The 19708-nt window shown below is 37.3% G+C and overlaps 2 protein-coding genes across 6 annotated transcripts in view; one reads left to right on the top strand and one right to left on the bottom strand.

The window, feature by feature from the left end:
- Positions 1–15028, bottom strand: part of PIGX (phosphatidylinositol glycan anchor biosynthesis class X) — a 24376-nt gene extending 9348 nt beyond the window's left edge. Inside the window, exons 1-4 of the mRNA XM_055570093.1 lie at positions 14783–15028; positions 14533–14725; positions 11619–11682; positions 5114–5255 (exon numbers count right to left, since the gene is read on the bottom strand). Coding sequence (XP_055426068.1) covers positions 5114–5255; positions 11619–11682; positions 14533–14725; positions 14783–15028 — 645 coding nt within the window. The remainder of the gene's footprint in view (positions 1–5113; positions 5256–11618; positions 11683–14532; positions 14726–14782) is intronic.
- CEP19 (centrosomal protein 19) lies at positions 14556–19708 on the top strand. 5 transcript variants are annotated; one of them, XM_055568602.1, is made up of 3 exons: positions 14556–15032; positions 18438–18634; positions 19337–19708. In XM_055568602.1, the coding sequence occupies exons 2-3, from the start codon at positions 18505–18507 to the stop codon at positions 19696–19698; spliced, it is 492 nt and encodes a 163-aa protein (XP_055424577.1). In that variant the 5' UTR covers positions 14556–15032; positions 18438–18504; the 3' UTR covers positions 19699–19708. The 5 variants fall into 5 exon arrangements, with proteins under 5 accessions (XP_055424577.1, XP_055424576.1, XP_055424575.1 ...); XM_055568601.1 differs by having other exon boundaries at positions 18435–18634; XM_055568600.1 differs by having other exon boundaries at positions 14556–15228.

Here is a 19708-nt window from a genome sequence, read left to right as displayed (position 1 = left end):
ATTTCTTATCCAATCTGAAAATCTCAGCCTTTTAATAAGATATTTAGACATTTACATTTAATATGATTATTAATATCATTAAGTTTAATTCATCTTGTTCTCTGTATCTTTATTTTTTGTTCCCTTTATCTTCTTTCTCTGTCTTCTCTCCAATAGACTGAATTTTTTTATAGTTCCATTTAATCTGCTGTGCTGGCATATTAACTACGACTGTTATTTTTGCAGTTACTTCAGAGTTTATAGTAAACATCTTTACTGTATCAGTCTACTTTCAAGTGACATTAAACTACCTTACATTTAGTGTAACAACCTTACTAAAGTGTATTTCATTTTTCACCTTCAACCTTGTGATAGTGCAATCATACATTTTATTCTTAGACATGGTATGGATGCTACACTACATTGTTGTTATTTTTTGTCAATTATCTTGGAAAAATTCACATAATATGGAAAAAAAACTTATTTTTACTCATGTAGTTATCATTTCAAGTGTTCTTCTTTCCTCGGTGTAGATACAGATTTCATCTGGTATCATTTTCCTTCTGCCTGAAGGATCTCTTCTAACATTTCTGGTATTGGAGGTCTGATGGTGATGAATTCTTTCAACCTTTATGTCTGAAAAAGTCTTTATTTCACCTTCACCTTGAAAGGCATATTCACTGTATAAAGAAACAGATTTTTTTTTCTTTCTATATTTTAAAGATGCTGCTGCTCCATTTTCTTGTTTGCATTATTTTCGACAAGAAATCTGCTGTTATTCTTACCTTTGGACCTCTGTATTTTATGTGTTTGGCTTTTTTTTCATCTTGATGCTTTTAAGATTTTCTCATTATCATTGTTTTAAACAATTTTATTATCTTGTACCTTGATATAGTTTCTTTCATATTTCTTGCACTGAGCTTCATGGATATGTGGGTTTGTAGTTTCCATCCAATCTGAAATTTTCTCAGCCATTATTTCTTCAAATATTTTTTTCCATCTCCATCTCTTTCATCTCTCCTTGGGGATTTCCGTTATACCTCTCCTGCTCAGTTTTATTGAGATAGGACATACAACATTGTGTAGGCTTAAGGTTTATAACATGAAGATCTGATATATGTATATTTTGAAAAATAATTACCATAATAACATTAGTTAAAATGTCCATCACCTCACACAGTTACCTTTCAGTGTGTGTGCATGGTGAGAACATTTAAGATATACTCTCTCAGCAACACAGTTTGTTAACTACAGTCACCATGCTATACATTAGATTTTCAGAACTTAACTCATCTTATAACTAGGAGTTTGTACTTTCTGACTACCTTCACCCATTTCTCCTGCATTCTCACCCCTGGCAATGACCAATCTACTCTCTGTTTCTGAGTTCAGTTTTTCTTATATTCCCCATCTAAGTGAGATCACACAGCATTTGTCTTTCTTTGACTTATTTTACCTAGCATAACACTTTCAAAGTTCATGTGTTTTGTTGCAAATGGCAGAATTTCTTCTTCTTTTTTTTTAATGTTTGCATAACATTCCATTGTGTGTGTCTCTGTGTATGGGTATACATATACATGTGTATATACACATATATACACAAATGCACACAAATATATACACATTTATACACATCTCAGTTTCAGAAATATATATCTCACATTTTCTTTGTCCATTCACCTATTGATGGATGCTTAGGTTGCTTCCATATCCTGGCTATTGTAAATAATGCTGTAATGAACGTTGAGGATGCAGGTATCTCTTAGAAATAACCCAATTAGACTTACGGTAGGTCACATGAAGTTGTTCCACAACTCATTAATGTTCTACTCACTTTTTACATTTCTTTTTTTATCTGTTTTATATTTTTGGTAGTTTCTATTGCTATGATTTCAAGTTCATTAATCTTTTCTTCTGCATTAATCTGCCATTAATTCTATCCAGAATACTTTCCATCTCATACTTTGTAGTCTTAATTTTTAAAAGGTCAACTGTCCTTTCAAGTATCTTCCATTTTTCTATTTACCTTTCTGAACATAAGGAATACAGCTATGATCAGCATTAACTGAATCATTTACCTCCTCATTACAGGTCATATTTTCCCACATCCTTGCTAAACTTTTATTAGAGTCAAGACATTTTGATCCTGTTGGGTACTAGATATTTCTGCATTCCTATAAATATTCTCGAGCTTTGTTTGTAATGCTGTAAGGTTACTTGCAACTGTCTGATTTTTGCAAGGTCTTGGTTTTGAAATTTGTTAGGTAGGACTGAAATAATGTTCACTTTAGGGCTTAGTATTCTCCACTACTGAGTACTTCTGTTTACTCTATCCAAAGCCTAGTGAATTACAAGAATTTTCCCAGTCTGGTTGGTGGGAACAGGTACCACAACTAGACCTGTGTGAGACACTATTACCTCTAATTTTTTCATATAGTTCTTTTCCCAGCATCAAGCAGTTTCCTCACATGCATGCATTAATTAATACTCAACTATGTATTCAGGGGAACCTCTGTGGATCTCTGGAATTTGTCTCTATACAGTTCTCTCTTCTCTGATACACTGTTTGTGAATTCTAGTGACTCTGTGTGCATGCATGCTAAGTCACTTCAGTCGTGTCTGACTCTGTGCAACCTTATGGACTGTTCATGGGATTCTCCAGATAAGAATACTGGAGAGGGTTGCCATGCCATACCCTCCTCCAGGGAATCTTCCCAACCCAGGGATCAAACCTGCACCTCTTACGTCTCCTGCATTGGCAGGCGGGTTCTTTACCACTAGTGTCACCTGGAAAGCACTTTTAGTGACTTTGGTCTTTCCCAAATCTTACCTTTATCTCCTTAACTCAAGAAGTCCACTAGGCTCTGCTTAGGTTCACCCTCCCTGTACCACAGTCTGAACTCTCATGTAATAAACTAGGACAACTGAAGGGCTAACATTATTTATTTCTCATCTCTAAGATTTCACTGCTTGATATTCAATTATTTTTTCCATTCTTTCTTATATTTTGTCTATTTCTTGGTTGTTTCAAGTGGAAAGCAAATGTGTTCCCTGTTTTTCAACTTGGCCAAGGCAGAAGTCCTAACACATTTTGACTGAGTAAAACTTGCAATTTCAAAAACATTTCCATTTTGACCTATAAAATATCAATTTCTTATGTTTCAATCTAATATTATGCTGTTTCCAAAGAATGTGAGAGATTTTGATTAAAAATCTACAATGAAACTAGTTAAGACTTGCTTTATTTTCAAATTGCTCAGAAGCTATCATAAACTCATATCACCCATACAGTCAAAAATTTTGTCTTATCTAATAGAATCAAGATATATAAGCATCAGTCATTCCCTATGTATAAATTCTCTTCTATCTAGTTAAAGTCACCAAATAATACCACATCTCATGACAAAGTTTCTCTGCACAAAGAATTGGGGCCACAGTCTCAACTCAGCTAGGCAGAAGGAAATAGCATCTAATATATCAGGAAATCAACTTCTAATTATACAAACGAGACATCTATTTTTCTAGAAGCTTCCAAAATGAAAAAGTAAATTCACGTAAAAGATTTGTAATTAGATATTAGAGAATTAGGAAGCAGAAAATCAAGATAAAGAGAAACCTGTCAAGCAATCTATAATGGGACCCTTTACCCACCTTATTTTCTCATTATAGTCAACCTGCACACACCCCTATCTCATCCCAACCACAGGTATGGGTATGTTAGTATGTGACCTGTTTTTGGGTATCTATGCATAAAAAAATTCCACTTTCTTAAAACATGGTAGATCATTTTATTAAGTAAATTTAAATATGATTCCAATCCATGTCAGTACAAGCCAAGAACTGTATTTAAATTTGAAATGTACTTTTTTTTTTTGGCTGTACCATTCAGCTTGCAGGATCTTAATTCGCAGACCAGGGACTGAACCTGGGTCCTTGGCAGTCAAAGTGTGGAGTCCTAACCACTGTACCACCAGGAAATTCGCAAAACATATTGTGTAAAAATTAAAAAGCTTCATTCAGAATTCATGTTCAGTGAAAAAAAGAAACAAACAAAAAAAAGGAATCTTCTCACATACGTATCTAAACTGCCATATATGTGAACATATGTACCTAAACTGCCATACAGACACAAAAACAGAAATAGGAAGAAATGGTAACGAGGGGTTAAAATAGGTGAAAGCTTAGCATTGTATACTTTTTATACTCCCTGAATTATAAATCATGAGGATATAATTACCTACTCAAAAACAAATGTAAATAAAACAGGTGAAGAAATCAGACTAAATCACAATTAGAAATAAACCACCATCCTAAATGACTCCAAGTGTATCCAAGTGTATTTTGCCTTTTTCAAATTCATATATAGAATGAACTAAAACAGTTCCCCCAAATTTCTTAATAGGAATCACTTCAGTCATTAAGAGATTTGGGGATCCAATATGATTTGTTGAATTAAGCTTTCTCAGAAAGACAATAATCTGCACCAAAAATACCCCCTGGGGATTCTTATCAAAGTTAGGCAAACTCTTAACTAAGGAGTAAGATTTATTTCCCAAAAGAACAACAACTTTGCAATTAGACAATCCTGGATTCATTTCTTGGCTTTTCCATTTACCTATGTGATCCAGGATAAGTTATTTGGACCCTTTGTGCCTGTTTCCTTACCTAGAAAATGGAATCTTTCCAAGGATGCTGTAAAGATTAATCTGTGTAAAGGGTATGGGACATAATCTTTCTTATAATGCTTAATTTTATCTTGCTTCCTTAAAAAAAAAAACAAAACCTGTTATATAGATATCCAATAAATATTTGTTTCCTTTCCTCCTATACCCAAATTATACAGATGTTGGGGTATATGTCAAATTTTAACAAAGTTGTTGTTGAAGCAGTATTTATTAACCACTAATCTTTTCAAAGACAAGCTTTAATATAATCGTCATTTTAGCTTACTTATTACAGACAAGTATGACAAGTTTCACTCACTTTTTAAAGAATACTCCCATCCTATCTTTTACATATACTTAACAAAATGAATTAAAAAATACTACAATGTCATCTTATCTATTTTGCCTTAATCCAATTACAATATTCCTACAATAATTTCCCTCTCAAAAAATCCCTCTAACAGTTGTACCTCTGTTATGTTTCTCTCTCGTAATGAAGCCAACTCATACGGATCCACAAAAAGTCCTGTTGGGATGTACTGTTTAATTAAGAGTCGGCAGGTCTGTAAGTCCTCGATGCTTTCTCCAAATTTCACTTTTGTTAACAGGTCTCTGTAAGACAAGTATGTTTTAAGTAAATATCTTCATTCAATTTTTTTTTCTCAAAAATTCATTCAATTTTTAAACAAGCTAATATAATATAACAAGCTTATATTTAAATTAGTACAAATATTATATTTCAAATTAGTTTTTCAAAAGAAGATCATAAAGTCAAATGAAATATCACATCAGAATCACTCATTAGATCTTTCATAAATTCATGTCATAGTCACAGTATCCTATTAGGGTATCCTATTAGACAAACATCAATGGGAAAGGATGGAGTCCAGAAACAGACACACACTTTTTAAAAATAAAGGTGCCAATATAATTTGATGGGGAAAAGATTATCTTTTCAACAAACAGTGCTGAAACAACTGTGTACCTATATAGAAAAAACTGAACTGTGACCTCTACCTCATACCATACCACAAGTATTAATCTAAAATAAACCTATATAATAAACTTAAATGTACAATTGTCTCAGCTTTCTCTCTGGAGGCTTATTTTGGACCAAGTGCAGAGAAGGAGGTCCAAAGCACGGTGGTTTTGCTTAAGTGAGAAAACAGGGATAGAAGATAAGGGAGGATTAAGCAGCTAGAAGTCACAGCACTACGTTCCAGAGAGGAAGTATCCTTGTACAACGAGTTCTAGAAGTCTGAATTGGAGTCCCCCTGAATTTTTATTGAGTACTAAAATAAACATGAGTAATATGTAACTCCACAAGACTGGACAAGGAATTACCAAGGAACTGAAAGATAAGAAATTCTGAAATTTCACAAAGACACTGCATTCCACCAACCAAAGGATAGAAACCAAAGAGTTCAGCAGAGATCCCACTGAAATAGAAAGTAGAATGGCGGTTGCCAGGGCCAGGTGGTTGGGGGATGGGGATGAGGAGTTACTGTTAAGAGGGACAGGTTTCAGTTTTGTAAGATGAAGAGCAGTCTGTGGATAGTTAGTAATAATGGTAACACAACAATGGGAATGTCCTTAATGCCACTAAAGTGTATAATTTAAAATGGTTAGGACAGCATATTTTATGTTACAGGTATTTTACCACAATTAAAATAAATAATAGTGTAAAAAATATGTGACTGATCAGAGCAAAAGTAACAACAATATATGGCAGGTTTATAATATAAGCAAAAAAGCATAAAGTTAATTAACGTATGGCAAGAATAGCATAAAGGGAAGGAGAAAGAAATGAACTAGTCTGCTCTAAGATTCATGCATTATTCATGGTATAAACAGTATTATCTGAAGGTAGTCTGTGATAAGTTAAAATTGTAAACCCTAAAGCAACTAATTTTTTTATTTTATTTTATTTTATTTTTAAACTTTACATAATTGTATTAGTTTTGCCAAATATCAAAATGAATCCGCCACAGGTATACATGTGTTCCCCATCCTGAACCCTCCTCCCTCCCTCCTCCCTCCCCATTCCATCCCTCTGGGTCTGCAACTAATTTTTTAAAAAGAGAGAGGTATAGTTAATCAGCCAAAAATGGAGATAAAATGGAATGATCTAAAAATATTCCATTTATCCAAAATAAGGCAAGAAAAAAGATTAGATGGTACAAATAGAAAAAAATATAGAAAAGAAGTAGCAAGATGAGTAAATTTAAACCAAACCAACCAAATCTATATTAACATTAAAAGTATATGGTCTAATCACTCCAGTTAAAATATAGAGATTGACAGATTGGATGAAATAGCAACACTTAACTATATGCTGTCTACAAGAAATGGCAAATATAAACACAGATAAAAGTAGAAGGATGGAAAAATGTATGCAAATATTAATAACAATACTATAGAGTGGCTCTGATGCTGGGAGGGATTGGGGGCAGGAGAAGGGGACGACAGAGAACGAGATGGCTGGATGGCATCACTGACTGGATGGATGTTAGTCTGAGTGAACTCTGAGAGTTGGTGATGGACAGGGAGGCCTGGCGTGCTGCGATTCATGGGGTCGCAAAGAGTCGGACACAACTGAGCGACTGAACTGAACTGAGAGTGGCTATAATAATACTGAAAAAGAAGACTTTAGGACAAGGAATATTGCCATGGATAAAGAAGAATACCACACAAAAATAAAAGGGTCAATCATCAAGAAAACATAACAAGAAAATAAAATATAACAATAATTTATATATAAAATATAACTGTCTGCAGCCAATAACAGAGCTTCAAAGATTCCTGTATTTTACATCATAGTAAAAACAGGTAGCACTATAAGGATAAACAGACAAATCCACAATTACAGCAAAAGATTTTGATACCCTTCCCTCAGTAATGGATAGAACAAGTAGAGAGAAAATCAGTAAAGATACAGAAAACATGAACAACCTTCAATTTAGTTGATCTAACTGACAATTATAGTAATAGAACTTTCTAAGTGCATAAGAAAAACTATATGCTGAGCATTAAAAAAAGTCTCTAAAAGTTTAAAAGAACTAAAATCAAGCAAATATGGTCTCTTAACAACCTGGCATTAAATTGGGACTCAACAGGAGGAGGAGCTACGGCCTCCTCCAAGCCACAGCCTCAGCCTCTCTTGTCCTTCAGACTATGCCTGGGATCTGCTGCCAGGTAGCCTTGGTCCCACAGACCTGCTTGTATGGCCTCAGGTTTCTTTACCTCCAGGAAGAAAAACTGACACCCTGCAACCTGGAAATTGATGTAAGAGACTGAAATTAGGGACTTCTTTCAAATATGAACATGGTTAATCAAGGAGCAACAAAACCCAAGGGATCAATACTGGAAATAAAATATGCCAGTTCAAACTAGTATTTCTGGGAGAGCCTGCTGTTGGCAAATCAAGCCTGGTGCTTCACTTTGTGAAGGGCCAACTTCATGACTTTCAAGAGAGTACCACTAAGGCTGTTTTCCTAAGCTGCATGAAATGTGGGACATGGGATACAATTGGTCAAGAATGATTATCACAGCCTAGCAACAATTACTATGGAGGAGTACCGGCAGCCATTAGTTGCATAAAAAGTAAAGTAAAGTGAACTCACTCAGTTGTGTCTGACTCTTTGCGACACCATGGACTGTAGCCCACCAGGCTCCTCCATCCATGGAATTTTCTAGGCAAGAATACTGGAGTGGGTTGCCATTTCCTTCTCCAGGGGATCTTCCCGACCCAGGGATCGAACCAGGGTCTCCCTCATTGCGGGTAGACGCTTTAGCGTCTGAGCCACCAGGGAATCAACCTATATTTCTTCAAGCCCCTTTTTTGGGGCAGGGGAGGCAAGAATACTGGAGTCGGTTGCCATTCCCTTCTCCAGGGGATCTTCCTGACCCAGGGATTGAACCCGGGTCTCCCGCATTGTAGGCAGACACTTTACCGTCTGAGCCACCAGGGATTGCAAATGAGGAGTCCTTTGTAAGAACAAAAAACTAGGTTAAACTACTTCAGAGAGAAGTGAGTCCTAACACTGTCATAACTTTACCAGGAAAGTAGGTCGAGCTAGAAAAAATGGGCTGAGATTTCCAGGAAGCACAGTCCTGTGCAAATGACAAGGTATCATGAAGACATCATCTCAAACAACAATGAATGTAAATAAAATATTCACAGTAATAGCTAAAAAGTTGCCAAGGAATGAACTACAGAATCCAGGACCAAATTCTGCCAGAGCAAGAGCAGCAGACCTTACTGAACCCATTACAGTCAACCAGGGGTCAGTGGTTAGGTAGAATATTCTTCTGCTTTCTAAATGTTAGCAGGGGTATTGGAGCCTTAAACAAGTTTAGTATGACTTATAATAGAGTCAAGTTTCTAATACAGAATTATTTTAAGTGTTTTGAACTTCATTTTTAATAACATGTATGTGCCCCTTACTAATATTTCAGAAACAGACAGAGAGAATGAGAGCTGTGTGTTCACCTATTTCACTGGCACATTAGGGGGAATCATTTCTCATCACCAGAGACATAGACAAGTGACTGGACCCAAAGTGAATCAGAATCCACAGTTCTATGAAAAAGATCTGGAACACTCCAGAAACATTCTTTATTTAGAAGGAGAGTCTAAAGATACTTATACTTAGCCACAGTATTCATGCTAACAGTAATTTTTCCTAGTATCTATATTTAAAGTGTATGTTCCACATTCTAACAAATTATTCAAAAGAAAATAGTCCCGTATCTTTAAGGGGAAAAAACTGAATATCAATAGCATCTAAACTATAGCCAGACCTATTATTTTTCAAATGAAAAATCAAATGTAAACCCATCTTGTTTTAGGAATATGAAAAATGATAAAAGCATTTAATGAATCATGTCCCCTCAGACATGTGAGCTTATCAACAAAACTGAAATAAATCAGGTGTCTGTGATTCTGTTTAATCACTGCTAGCCATTACATAGGTTTTGTTGTTTAGTGGCAGAGAAGGAGCTTTTGCCCCCACTGGAGATAATAGTCAATACACTGACAATTACTAACATTCAAACTTATTTTAAAGTCCATCTTCAGCTGTGCTATAAGTAGGGTAATATATTGTAGTTTCCATGTTGTTCAGCTGCTAAGTCATGTCCGACTCTTTGCAACCCCATGAACTACAGCATTCCAGGTTTCCCTGTTGTTCACTATCTTCTGGAGTTTGCTCAAACTCATGTCCATTGAATTAGTGATGTCATCCAACCATGTTTATTACTCATTTGTAATACTTAAAGAGCTGCTTAAAAGTATGCAAATGTATAGTTACTAAAACAGTTAAATTTTTTCCTTTTCTCCCCCTTTGAAAGGAAAGGGCTGTTTCAATATTTTACTGGGAAAGATTGAGGGCAGGAGGAGAGGGGGGCGGCAGAGAATGAGATAGTTGGATGGTATCACCAACTCAATGGACATGAGTTTGAGCAAACTCAGGAGATAGTTAAGGCAGGGAAGACTGGCATGCTGCAGTCCATGGGGTTGCAAAGAGCTGGACACAACTTAGCGACAGAACAACAGTTAACATGCGACATCTTATCATCAGAAAAAACATATATTTTAAAAGACAGATCTTCAAGACCTCCCTCCAAGATGACATTCAATCAATCAACCAACCAAAACATGTTGGATGTATTAGTTAATCTTTACAAAGTTATTCACCTGTATTACCTTCCAGTTCACATTCTTCATTTTGCTCACAAATAGAACACATAAATTTCAACCAAAAGACTTGTAGAAAATCAAATACACTACAACAATAGTATCCTCTGATCCACTCATCCAGTAACTCTATAAAAGAAATAGAAAGTGAAAGTCGCTCAGTCATGTCCGACTCTTTGCGACCCCATGGACTATAAGTACACATAATTCTCCAGGCCAGAATACAGTTCCCAGAGACCAACAATTTCTATCCTGTCCTGTAGTGCTATGTGACAAGCACTGCATTAAGGAACTTGCCACATATTCTCTGATCTAATCCTAACAACCCTAATAAGGAAATACTTTCATTATCTAATTTCATCAGTAAGGTAACAAAGACTTAAGTAACTTGACTAAGGGTACACATATACTAAATAATAGAGCTACATTGTTAGTCCAAATTTATTTGAATTAAAAACAAGCAAACAAACAGAAAAACCAAGTTCTTTCTACTATACCTCCTAGCCATTCACATGCAGCCTAAAATTGAAGAGTGAGGAGAATGAGGTATTTTAGTTTAAGGTGATGTATAAAATGATTTAAAAATCATTTTAAATCATAAAATGATTTAAAAAATCATAAATGATTTAAAAAATAAATGTATCAGAACTTATAAATCAAATATCTGACAATAACTTCAAAGTAACCACTTTGAGAGGTTTTAAAGTTTGGGAATCTCGTATGGAACAGCTTCCACAACTTTTAACCAGTCTTTTAAATATCTTCAATATTGGCAATATTCATTTTTGAGAATAGTTTCTATTTTGGAAATAGTTTGGGCTTTGGAACCAAGTTTTGTAAATCAGAAATAGTGATTTAGGGTGGTATCTTTGTACATGAGACTGTTGCTTTGAAGTATGATAGTCCTAAATTTCCATCAGAGATCTACCACTCTAAACTCTACTTAAAGTCCCTGAGCCCTAGTTCCCTCATCTGAAATACAAGAAAGGTATCATCTACCTTACAACCATTGTGAAGATTAAATGGAATATGTATATATAGCTTCTGTCTATATAAATAAATAATAGATATGTACAGTAAATAATAAATGTTTGTTTTCTCCTTCTCTTCTCCACTGTTATTTTAATCATTGTTTCAAACTATGAACCGCTTATCTGTCAGTTATAACTTTAAGAATGCAAGTGATTTTTTTTTTAGTTTATCCATTTTTCAGCTATTAATTTTTGATTTTAAATTACATGAAATTGTATTTTGATATAAGTCAATGGGCAACTTACCTGTGGAAACCATCTTTCAAAACTTCTTGTCTCAAAATAATTTCAGAACAAGTGACCCTTATGCCTGTAAGAATGAAAAGACTTTTTTTTAATAAAATACTCAATGAAAGAATATTTAAATAATTAGAAAATAATTATTTGAATAGACTTTAATTGATTGGAAAATCTAACCAACCTAAAATAAAACAAACACCCTTAAAACTTAAGCAATTTGTGCTACATATAAATCTATTTCTAGTGTAGCATAGGGGTTAAAAGCCTTGACTTTGGTGTTAGATTGGCTAATTTCAAACAACAGTCTGTCACTTAATAGCTGTGTGACATTGAAGAAGACAGTTTCTTTCATTGCTAGTTGTCATGAGAATTTAATATAAGTAGAAGCACTTGGAACAGGGTCAACCACAGGGCACCCACTCTGTGTGTTTGTTATTTATATTACTTTATTCAGGTGATCACTGGACATCAAAAAGAACAGAACAGCGAAAGAGCCAGGAAACCTCAATTTTAATCCTAGCTCACTGAAACTGAGTATCAGATACAAATTGGCAACTTCTATATTCTATCATTCACAAGTAGAAAAAAGAAGAAGGTACATTTATGCAGTGTGTAGACAATGACAAGGTTTAAAGAAAAGACAAAAAGTAGAGGCTTTTCAAAGGTTCAAAGGGTTCTTTTATAAACTTAGAATAACCCAAAATTTCACTAATTTTACTCCATGCAGAATTTACACCTTAAAACTGTTACTCAGTGTCAGTTTCATAAAATTTAAAAATTTAGCTACTAATGATTACAAAATCAGCCCAGGCACCTTGCTATGGAATTTTGCTCCATTTTGAAAAGCTGGAAATGTGTGAGAACATTAAAACAAACACACAGAAAAACCATACACTACTGTATGTTGTAAATTCCATTAGATGTATTCCTGAGAAGACCCCCAAAAAATGAAGTGGAAAGGAAACATTTGAAATATAACAGAGAGGGAAGGAAGGGGGAAACTATGAAAGATAACATTTATTTTTTTTTAAGATAACATTTATTAAATAATACTTATATGACAGATTCTCTACTTGGGGTTTTCACATGTATCTTAACTTTCATGATCTAGAGAAATAGGCCAGCAAAATTACTGCCATTTGTACACAGGAGTAAAGTGAAGCCACTTAGTCATGTCCGTCTCTCTGTGACCCCATGGACTGTAGCCCACCAGGCTCTTCTGTCCATGGGATTCTCCAGGCAAGAACACTGGAGTGGGGTGCCATTTACCTCTCCATCACAGGAGTAAAGTGAAAGTGAAGTCACTCAGTCGCGTCCGACTCTTTGCAACCCCATGGACTGTAGCCTACTAAGCTCCTCCATTCATGGGATTTTCCAGGCAAGAATACTGGAGTGGGTTGCCATTTCCTTCTCCAACACAGGAGTAAACTCTGACATAAATACTAACTGTCTAGGTCATACAACTAGGTAAGTCACTGATTAGAAGTAAGATTTGCCTGACTTTTAAAGCCTAAGGTATTTCAGCTCTTCTTGCTATTTAACAAAATCCTTAATTACTTTGGAGAAGCATCTCATCCTTTCCCAAACAAATAACTTATAGAATATCTCTTGTAAAAATTCAGACATTTCTTCAATATTTAATTTTAACAGAGGTGGGGGAAGGGTTTATATCTGCCTATAAATTAAATTAGAAAAAAGGTCAGGTTAACAGGCTTAAATTCTATGGAGTATAGACTAGAAAATGGTAAATTTCATTTATCTTGGGATGATAGAAAAGCTAATTTACAAACAGTATAGCAAATACTAGATACTAGATTATTTATGATTTTTAAAGCAAAGGTACCATTTTCAAAATGAATTTGTTGCATCTGAATTCACTTTCAAGATTTTACTCTTAAATTTTACTTTATTTGGTTTTTGTGGCCTGAATTGGCTCTGGAAATTGACCCCCTTTACAAATTGCTGTAAAGTCTTTAGTTATCAATAAGCCCAGTTGTTTGAAAATTATTTTTGGCCTAATAATTCCTTCTTCAAATAAATTTGAGAACCTAATATATAAACACACAAAAGCAGAAGTACACTGATGGACAGATACTAATCTAATATTATGGTTTTAAAGACAGCTCCCGTACAGGTTTTCCTGGTGTGTGTGTACTGACTTTTCTTTCCCTATCAAACGTTATCACTTTATTGTAACTACTACTGCACTTACCCATCTCCCCTACTACATTGCAAGCTCCACGAGGGCTGGATTCACAGCACCTAGCATAGCACTTCTGCCCACGAACTTGAGCACAAAGAAGTGAATCGACTCGCTCGCCCAGCCCAGAGTCATAAAGAAACCCTAGCCCAATCCAGTTTATTATCAAACATGTTTGTAAAACAAAATTAGTCGTCCTCCCCTTTCCACGCTCCCCGAGTGTAGGTATTTTAGATTGGGGTTCTCACACCTCACAGGGCACTTAGGCTCTGTTGGTACCGCAGTGGTCAGAAGCTTCATGCATCCCAAGAGCACCCCAAAATGCTTCACGGCTGTACTTCACAACGTTTTAGTAAGCTACTCACCCTACATCCCTGTGGCTCAGACGGTAAAGCGTCTGCCTACAATGCGGGAAACCTGGGTTCTATCCCTGGGTCGGGAATTCCCGATCCCCTGGAGAAGGAAATGGCAACCCACTCCAGTATGCTTGCTTGGAAAATCCCATGGACGGAGGAGCCTGGTGGGATATAGTCCATGGGGTCGCAAAGACTCGGACACAACTGAGCAACTTCACTTCACTTTCACTCACCCTACAGTTCTAGGGTCGCGAGAAGCACGTTTGCAAAGGGACGAACTGAGAGGTCTCGGGAACCTCGAGTGCTCCCCACCCTCTCATACCTTAACCCCGCCCCGCTCCCGAGGCCCAGCTCCGCCCCTTACCAGAGACGAAGTGGGTGTTGTTGAACGTTGTGGCTGGCGAGCAGGTGAACCAAGCCGCCTCCCAGAGAAGCAGCCAGGCCACTGCCCTGACGGCCACCGCTGGGGCAGCCAGGACGCCGGAGAACGCGCGCCCCAGAAGAGCACGCGGGGATAAAATGCGATCAGAGGAACGTGCACAAGGTTCACACTGCTCCTAGAGCGCACTGTCAGGGAGTTTGGGACCCGGAAGGAAGATTCGCTGCGCGCACGCCTGCGATCCTGCAGTTTCCGGGCTCCCCGCCCCTAAATGTTCCGGGAGAGCTGTAGGCCGTCTTCCAGCCCCTTCGTCGCCCCGCCCCTCGCCCTCACGGTTGGGGGCGGAGCGAGGAGTGGCGCAAGCGCAGTAACGTGCACCAGGGCTGTTGCTCTGGGACAGCTCCGTAGACCCCGAGTCGGACACTGAACCCCGCACGCTGTCCTGGGAACCGCCTCCCAAGCTCCCGGCATTCTCCTCCATCCAGGTATTTGCCGATGCAGGTATCTTCCTGCCGGAGAATTCACCCTACAGTCACGTCTGCGAAGCTGTAGCTGTCGTCGTCTTCTGCAGCGCCAGGCTTTGCCTGGCCTTAAAGTTAAGTGCTCCTAGGTGCACTACGGTTGGTGGACAGGTTTTAGACGTTGACCTGCAGAAGATGCATTTTCTGTACTTCTCTATGGGTAAGAAAGTCAGCCTTGCACTAGTGAGGGGCATGGATAGGGAGAGGATCGTCTACCTGATGGCAAAATCCGTACATTCTTAGATGCTGTGGGCGATGCTTGGCAAGATACGCTAGTCATTGATCCCTGGGGAGGAAAGTATTAATGTCTAGAAGAAAAACTTGGTAAATGTGTCGTCTGTCTTCATGAATTGAATATGTAAGCAGACCTGAAGAGTATCAGGTGCAGATTGGAGCAGAATGGAGGGCCCTAGGATGGATGTCTTAAAGACGAGAGATGTCAGAGCTCATTTCGCTTCAGTCGTGTCCGACTCTGCGATCCCATGGACTGTAGCCCGTCAGATTCCTCTGTCCATGGGATTCTCCAGGCAAGAATACTGGAGTGGGTTGCCATTTCCTTCTCCAGGGGATCTTCCTGACCCAGGGATCAAACCCGTGTCTCCTGTGTCTTTGGCATTGGCAGGCAGGTTCTTTACCACTACTGCCACCTGGATACTACCTAAACTTCAATATAGCAATATAAGCATGCTGTTAAGAAATATAGAGATAGATTTTGGAAGAAACATTTAAAAGATTTGAAACTGATTACCTATGGAAAGGGGACCAGGAGAGGACAGCAGTTCTTTATTATGAGCCTCATAAAATTATGTTACATTTTAAACAGAATACAAACAATACTTTAGTAAAAATAAAAGTTTAATTTTAAAAAGAAAGAAAAGAGTGTAGTCATAAAACTTCATTATTGAGCATCACTTGCATGCATTATTTATTAATACAGTCACATGAGTGTGTGGAATTTATATTGTGCTCACTAGGATCTTCTAGAAAGTTTACTATCAAATTTTAGTGAGGCAAACTGGGGGAAGTATTTGTTTTTTATAAAAAAAAAAAAAAAGAAGGAAAGGAAAAAGATGGAGAAGAAGGAGGAGGAGAAGGAAAAGAAGAAAGAAGGGGTGGGATGGGATCACTGCATCAAATCAGAGACAGAATACAATAATTTGACAAAGCTGTTCTTTATATATGATCCATTTCCTAAGTATAAAAATTCTCAATCCAACAGTAAGAGCTGAATAATATAGATTATGGTATATCCATAGAATAAAACATTTGCAGTCATAATATAAGTTTGCATTTTAGAATGACATTAAGTTTGCATTTAAAGACAAAATTACATGGGTTGTTAAATTTAAAAGACAGGACATAGAAAAGAATGAAATAATGCCATTTGAAGCAACATGGATGGACCTAGAGATTATCATACTAAGTGAAGTAAGAGAAAGACAAATACCATATAATATAGTGTATGTGAAATCTAAAGTATGACACCAATGAACCTATCTACAAAACAGAAACAGACTCATAGACATAGAGAATGAATGTGTCTGCGAAGAGGGAGGGGGTTTGCGGGAGGGATGATTGGGAGTTTGAGATTAGCAGATGCAAACTGTCATATATAGAATGGATAATAAGGTCCTACTGTATAGCACAAGGAACTATATTCAATATCCTGTGATAAACCATAATGGAAAAAAATATAAAAAAGAATGTATATGTGTGTATATGTTTATAACTGAGTCACTTTGCTTTATAGCAAAAATTAACACACCATTGTAAATCCACTCTGGTGGCTCAGAGGGTAAAGCATCTGCCTGCTTTAGGCGGAGACCTGGGTTCAATCCCTGGGTGGGGAAGATTCCCCTGGAGAAGGAAATGGCAACCCACTCCAGTATTCTTGCGTGGAAAACCCTATGGATGGAGAAGCCTGTTGGGCTACAGTCCATGGAGTCGCAAAGAGTTGGACATGACTGAGCAATTTCACTTTCAGCAAAATAAGTTTTTAAAATATTTAAAAGACAGGAAATAGTATGTATCAATATAAAAACATTAAAACTATGCCTACAAAAAAGACTGGAAGCAATCAGGGATGATTATTATTTTGTAAGTTTCTTCCTCCCCCCCTCCCAACTCTACCATAAATATCTATCAAGTAGTCCTGTTTCTATTGTGATTCTCTGGCAGAACTGAATTTATGAAGGTATCATCCCTTTGCTACTTTACTTCTAGATTCTTTGACATTTGCAAATCTTCCTGAGAATACCATAGTCACGTCTAAAGCATTCCCTATAATTAAATATATTTTTGCATTGAGAGCAGAGAAGAGGGAATGAAAAATATTAACCTTTAAAATGACTTTTTCTGGGGGGGCACATAAAAAAAAATAAAATAAAATAAAATGACTTTTTCTTGTAACTGAGAAAACATCATGTAGTGAGACAAATAAGTTGAAATAAAAGCCATATAAGCTTTATTGCCTTGAAAATGTGAAGGCTGATTCTGCATCAGGTCTGCCTTCTTGATCAGACTTCTAGACTGTCAACACTTAGAGAATGTACAGGATACACTGAATCAAACAATGGAATACCTAATCCAGATACTGTGTTGGGGATAGTGTGGTGAACTTTGGACATGTTTCCTGCCCTCAAGGAGCATACAGAATAGAAGGGGAAAAGATAGGTGATTAAATAAGTAGTTACCAAAAACTCAGTGAGGGAAAAAAAAGCAAGTAACTCAATGAAGGACTTCCCTGCCAGTTCAGTGGTTAAGAATCTGCCTTCTAACGCAGGAGACGCAAGTTTGCTCCCTGGTCAGGGAACTTAGGAGCCTACATACCTGTGCACTGCAGCTAAGAGAGGCCCAGACACTGCAGTGAAGACCCAGTGCAGTGAAAAACCAAACAAACAAAAAATACCTCAATGAGTAGAATGAGTACAGGACGGGGAGGTCTGGTCTGGGGAACCTGTCAGGACATAATGTATTTAAGAGTTAAAAAACTCTTAGTACCTTGGCACTGAGGGTGCTTGTACATACTTGTTTAATTGGTAAACAAAAAAAGATCCTGTAAGTTGATTCTTGGGCAGAGTCAGGGAGGGGTTCCTACAGTCTTTGATTAAAAGTACAGTGCACTAAGAGATCCAAACTGAACTGCATTTTAGGCTCAGGTGTGAACCAGCCTACATCCCTCAATGAACCAGGGATTCTACAGATTAAGGATAACCCAGGGCCAAACTGAACTTTCAAGATAGCTCTTGAAATACTGAACTTGAACTGACCATGTATCTCCAGAACTGGACTAGAGCCAGATTTACCCGGGAGGAAAAGCAGGGAGGGATGTGATTTACCCAACACTTAACATTTTTTCCCCTTTAGCAGGAAGTCATTATGTGACTAACACATTGTCATCAGATTTCCTCTGATTTACCATGAAGTATATGTGAGAATGATGTGCGCTGCCAAAAAATGTGGAATTAGGTTCCAGCCTCCGGCTATTATCTTAATCTACGAGAATGAAATTAAGGGGAAAAGTCGCCAGCGCATCATGCCAGTCCGAAACTTTTCCAAGTATTCAGGTATCTTATGTTTTATCTTGCCTCTTATCATAACTATTATCTGAGTCAGTTTATAAGAACGGTTTGAGTCTCATGTAATGGAGTGATATGGCCTTCAGTTAGACAGACCAAGGTTCAAGTCATGACTGTCAGAGTGGGTGTGTAAATTTGATTAAATTACTTAATCTTGTTGAGCATCCATTTCCTAATCTGTTAAAGGAAATTGATAATCCTTTCAGGTCAGCTGCTGCTGCTGCTGCTAAGTCGCTTCAGTCATGGCCAACTCTGTGCAACCCCAAAGACGGCAGCCCACCAGGCTCCTCCGTCCCTGGGCAGTGTGGGTTAAATGAGATAGCATTATACAATAATATTAATTCCCTTCTCCTCCTCCAAATGTGTTTTTTAATTTGTAGTCTTGATATTTCCTTAGTACCAATTCTAATATCTAAAGCTGTAATACTACTTTTTCTTCTCAGACATTTTCTACAGTTGGAAATACTTAACATCTCCTCAAAGTGATTTTAAGTTACAGAAATAAAAAATATATCGATCCTTCCCCCATCACACTCAAAGCTGGATGTAAAGAAATAGGTCTGTAACTTAATTCATTCCCAAAAGCCACTTGGCTACTTGACTGTAATGATAGGTAATGCTTTCAGTAATCTGCGGGGCCTTAGTAGTCTGTGGTGTGTGTGGTGTAATAGTTTTGTTTCTTGTTCCTAGATTGCAACAGAGCTGCTGAACAATTAAAGAATAATCCACGACACAAGGGTTACCTGGAACAGGTATCCCTGAAGCAGCTAGAGAAGTTATTCAGCTTTTTACGAGGTAACTTGTGGGGGCAGAGTCTGGCAGAAACAATGGAACAGATTCAACGGGAAACAACCATTGATCCTGAGGAAGACCTGAACAAACTAGATGACAAGGAACTTGCCAAAAGGAAGAGCATCATGGATGAACTTTTTGAGAAAAATCAGAAGAAAAAGGATGATCCAAATTTTGTCTATGATATTGAAGTGGAGTTCCCACAGGATGAACAGCTACAGTCCTGTGGCTGGGACACAGAGTCAGCTGAAGAGTTCTGATAACCAAAAA

This window comes from Bubalus kerabau, chromosome 2 (genome assembly GCF_029407905.1).
Source record: "Bubalus kerabau isolate K-KA32 ecotype Philippines breed swamp buffalo chromosome 2, PCC_UOA_SB_1v2, whole genome shotgun sequence".
Lineage (NCBI taxonomy): Eukaryota > Metazoa > Chordata > Mammalia > Artiodactyla > Bovidae > Bubalus > Bubalus kerabau.
The sequence above is the reverse complement of the archived record's forward strand: the minus strand, read 5'-3'. Positions and strand labels throughout refer to the sequence as shown.

Bases quoted from the DNA above. Each gene is read 5' to 3' on its own strand.
- CEP19 (XM_055568602.1), top strand. From the start codon at position 18,505: ATGATGTGCGCTGCCAAAAAATGTGGAATTAGGTTCCAGCCTCCGGCT. The intron at 18,635-19,336 runs GTATCTTATGTT...TCTTGTTCCTAG, and splicing joins AAACTTTTCCAAGTATTCAG to ATTGCAACAGAGCTGCTGAA.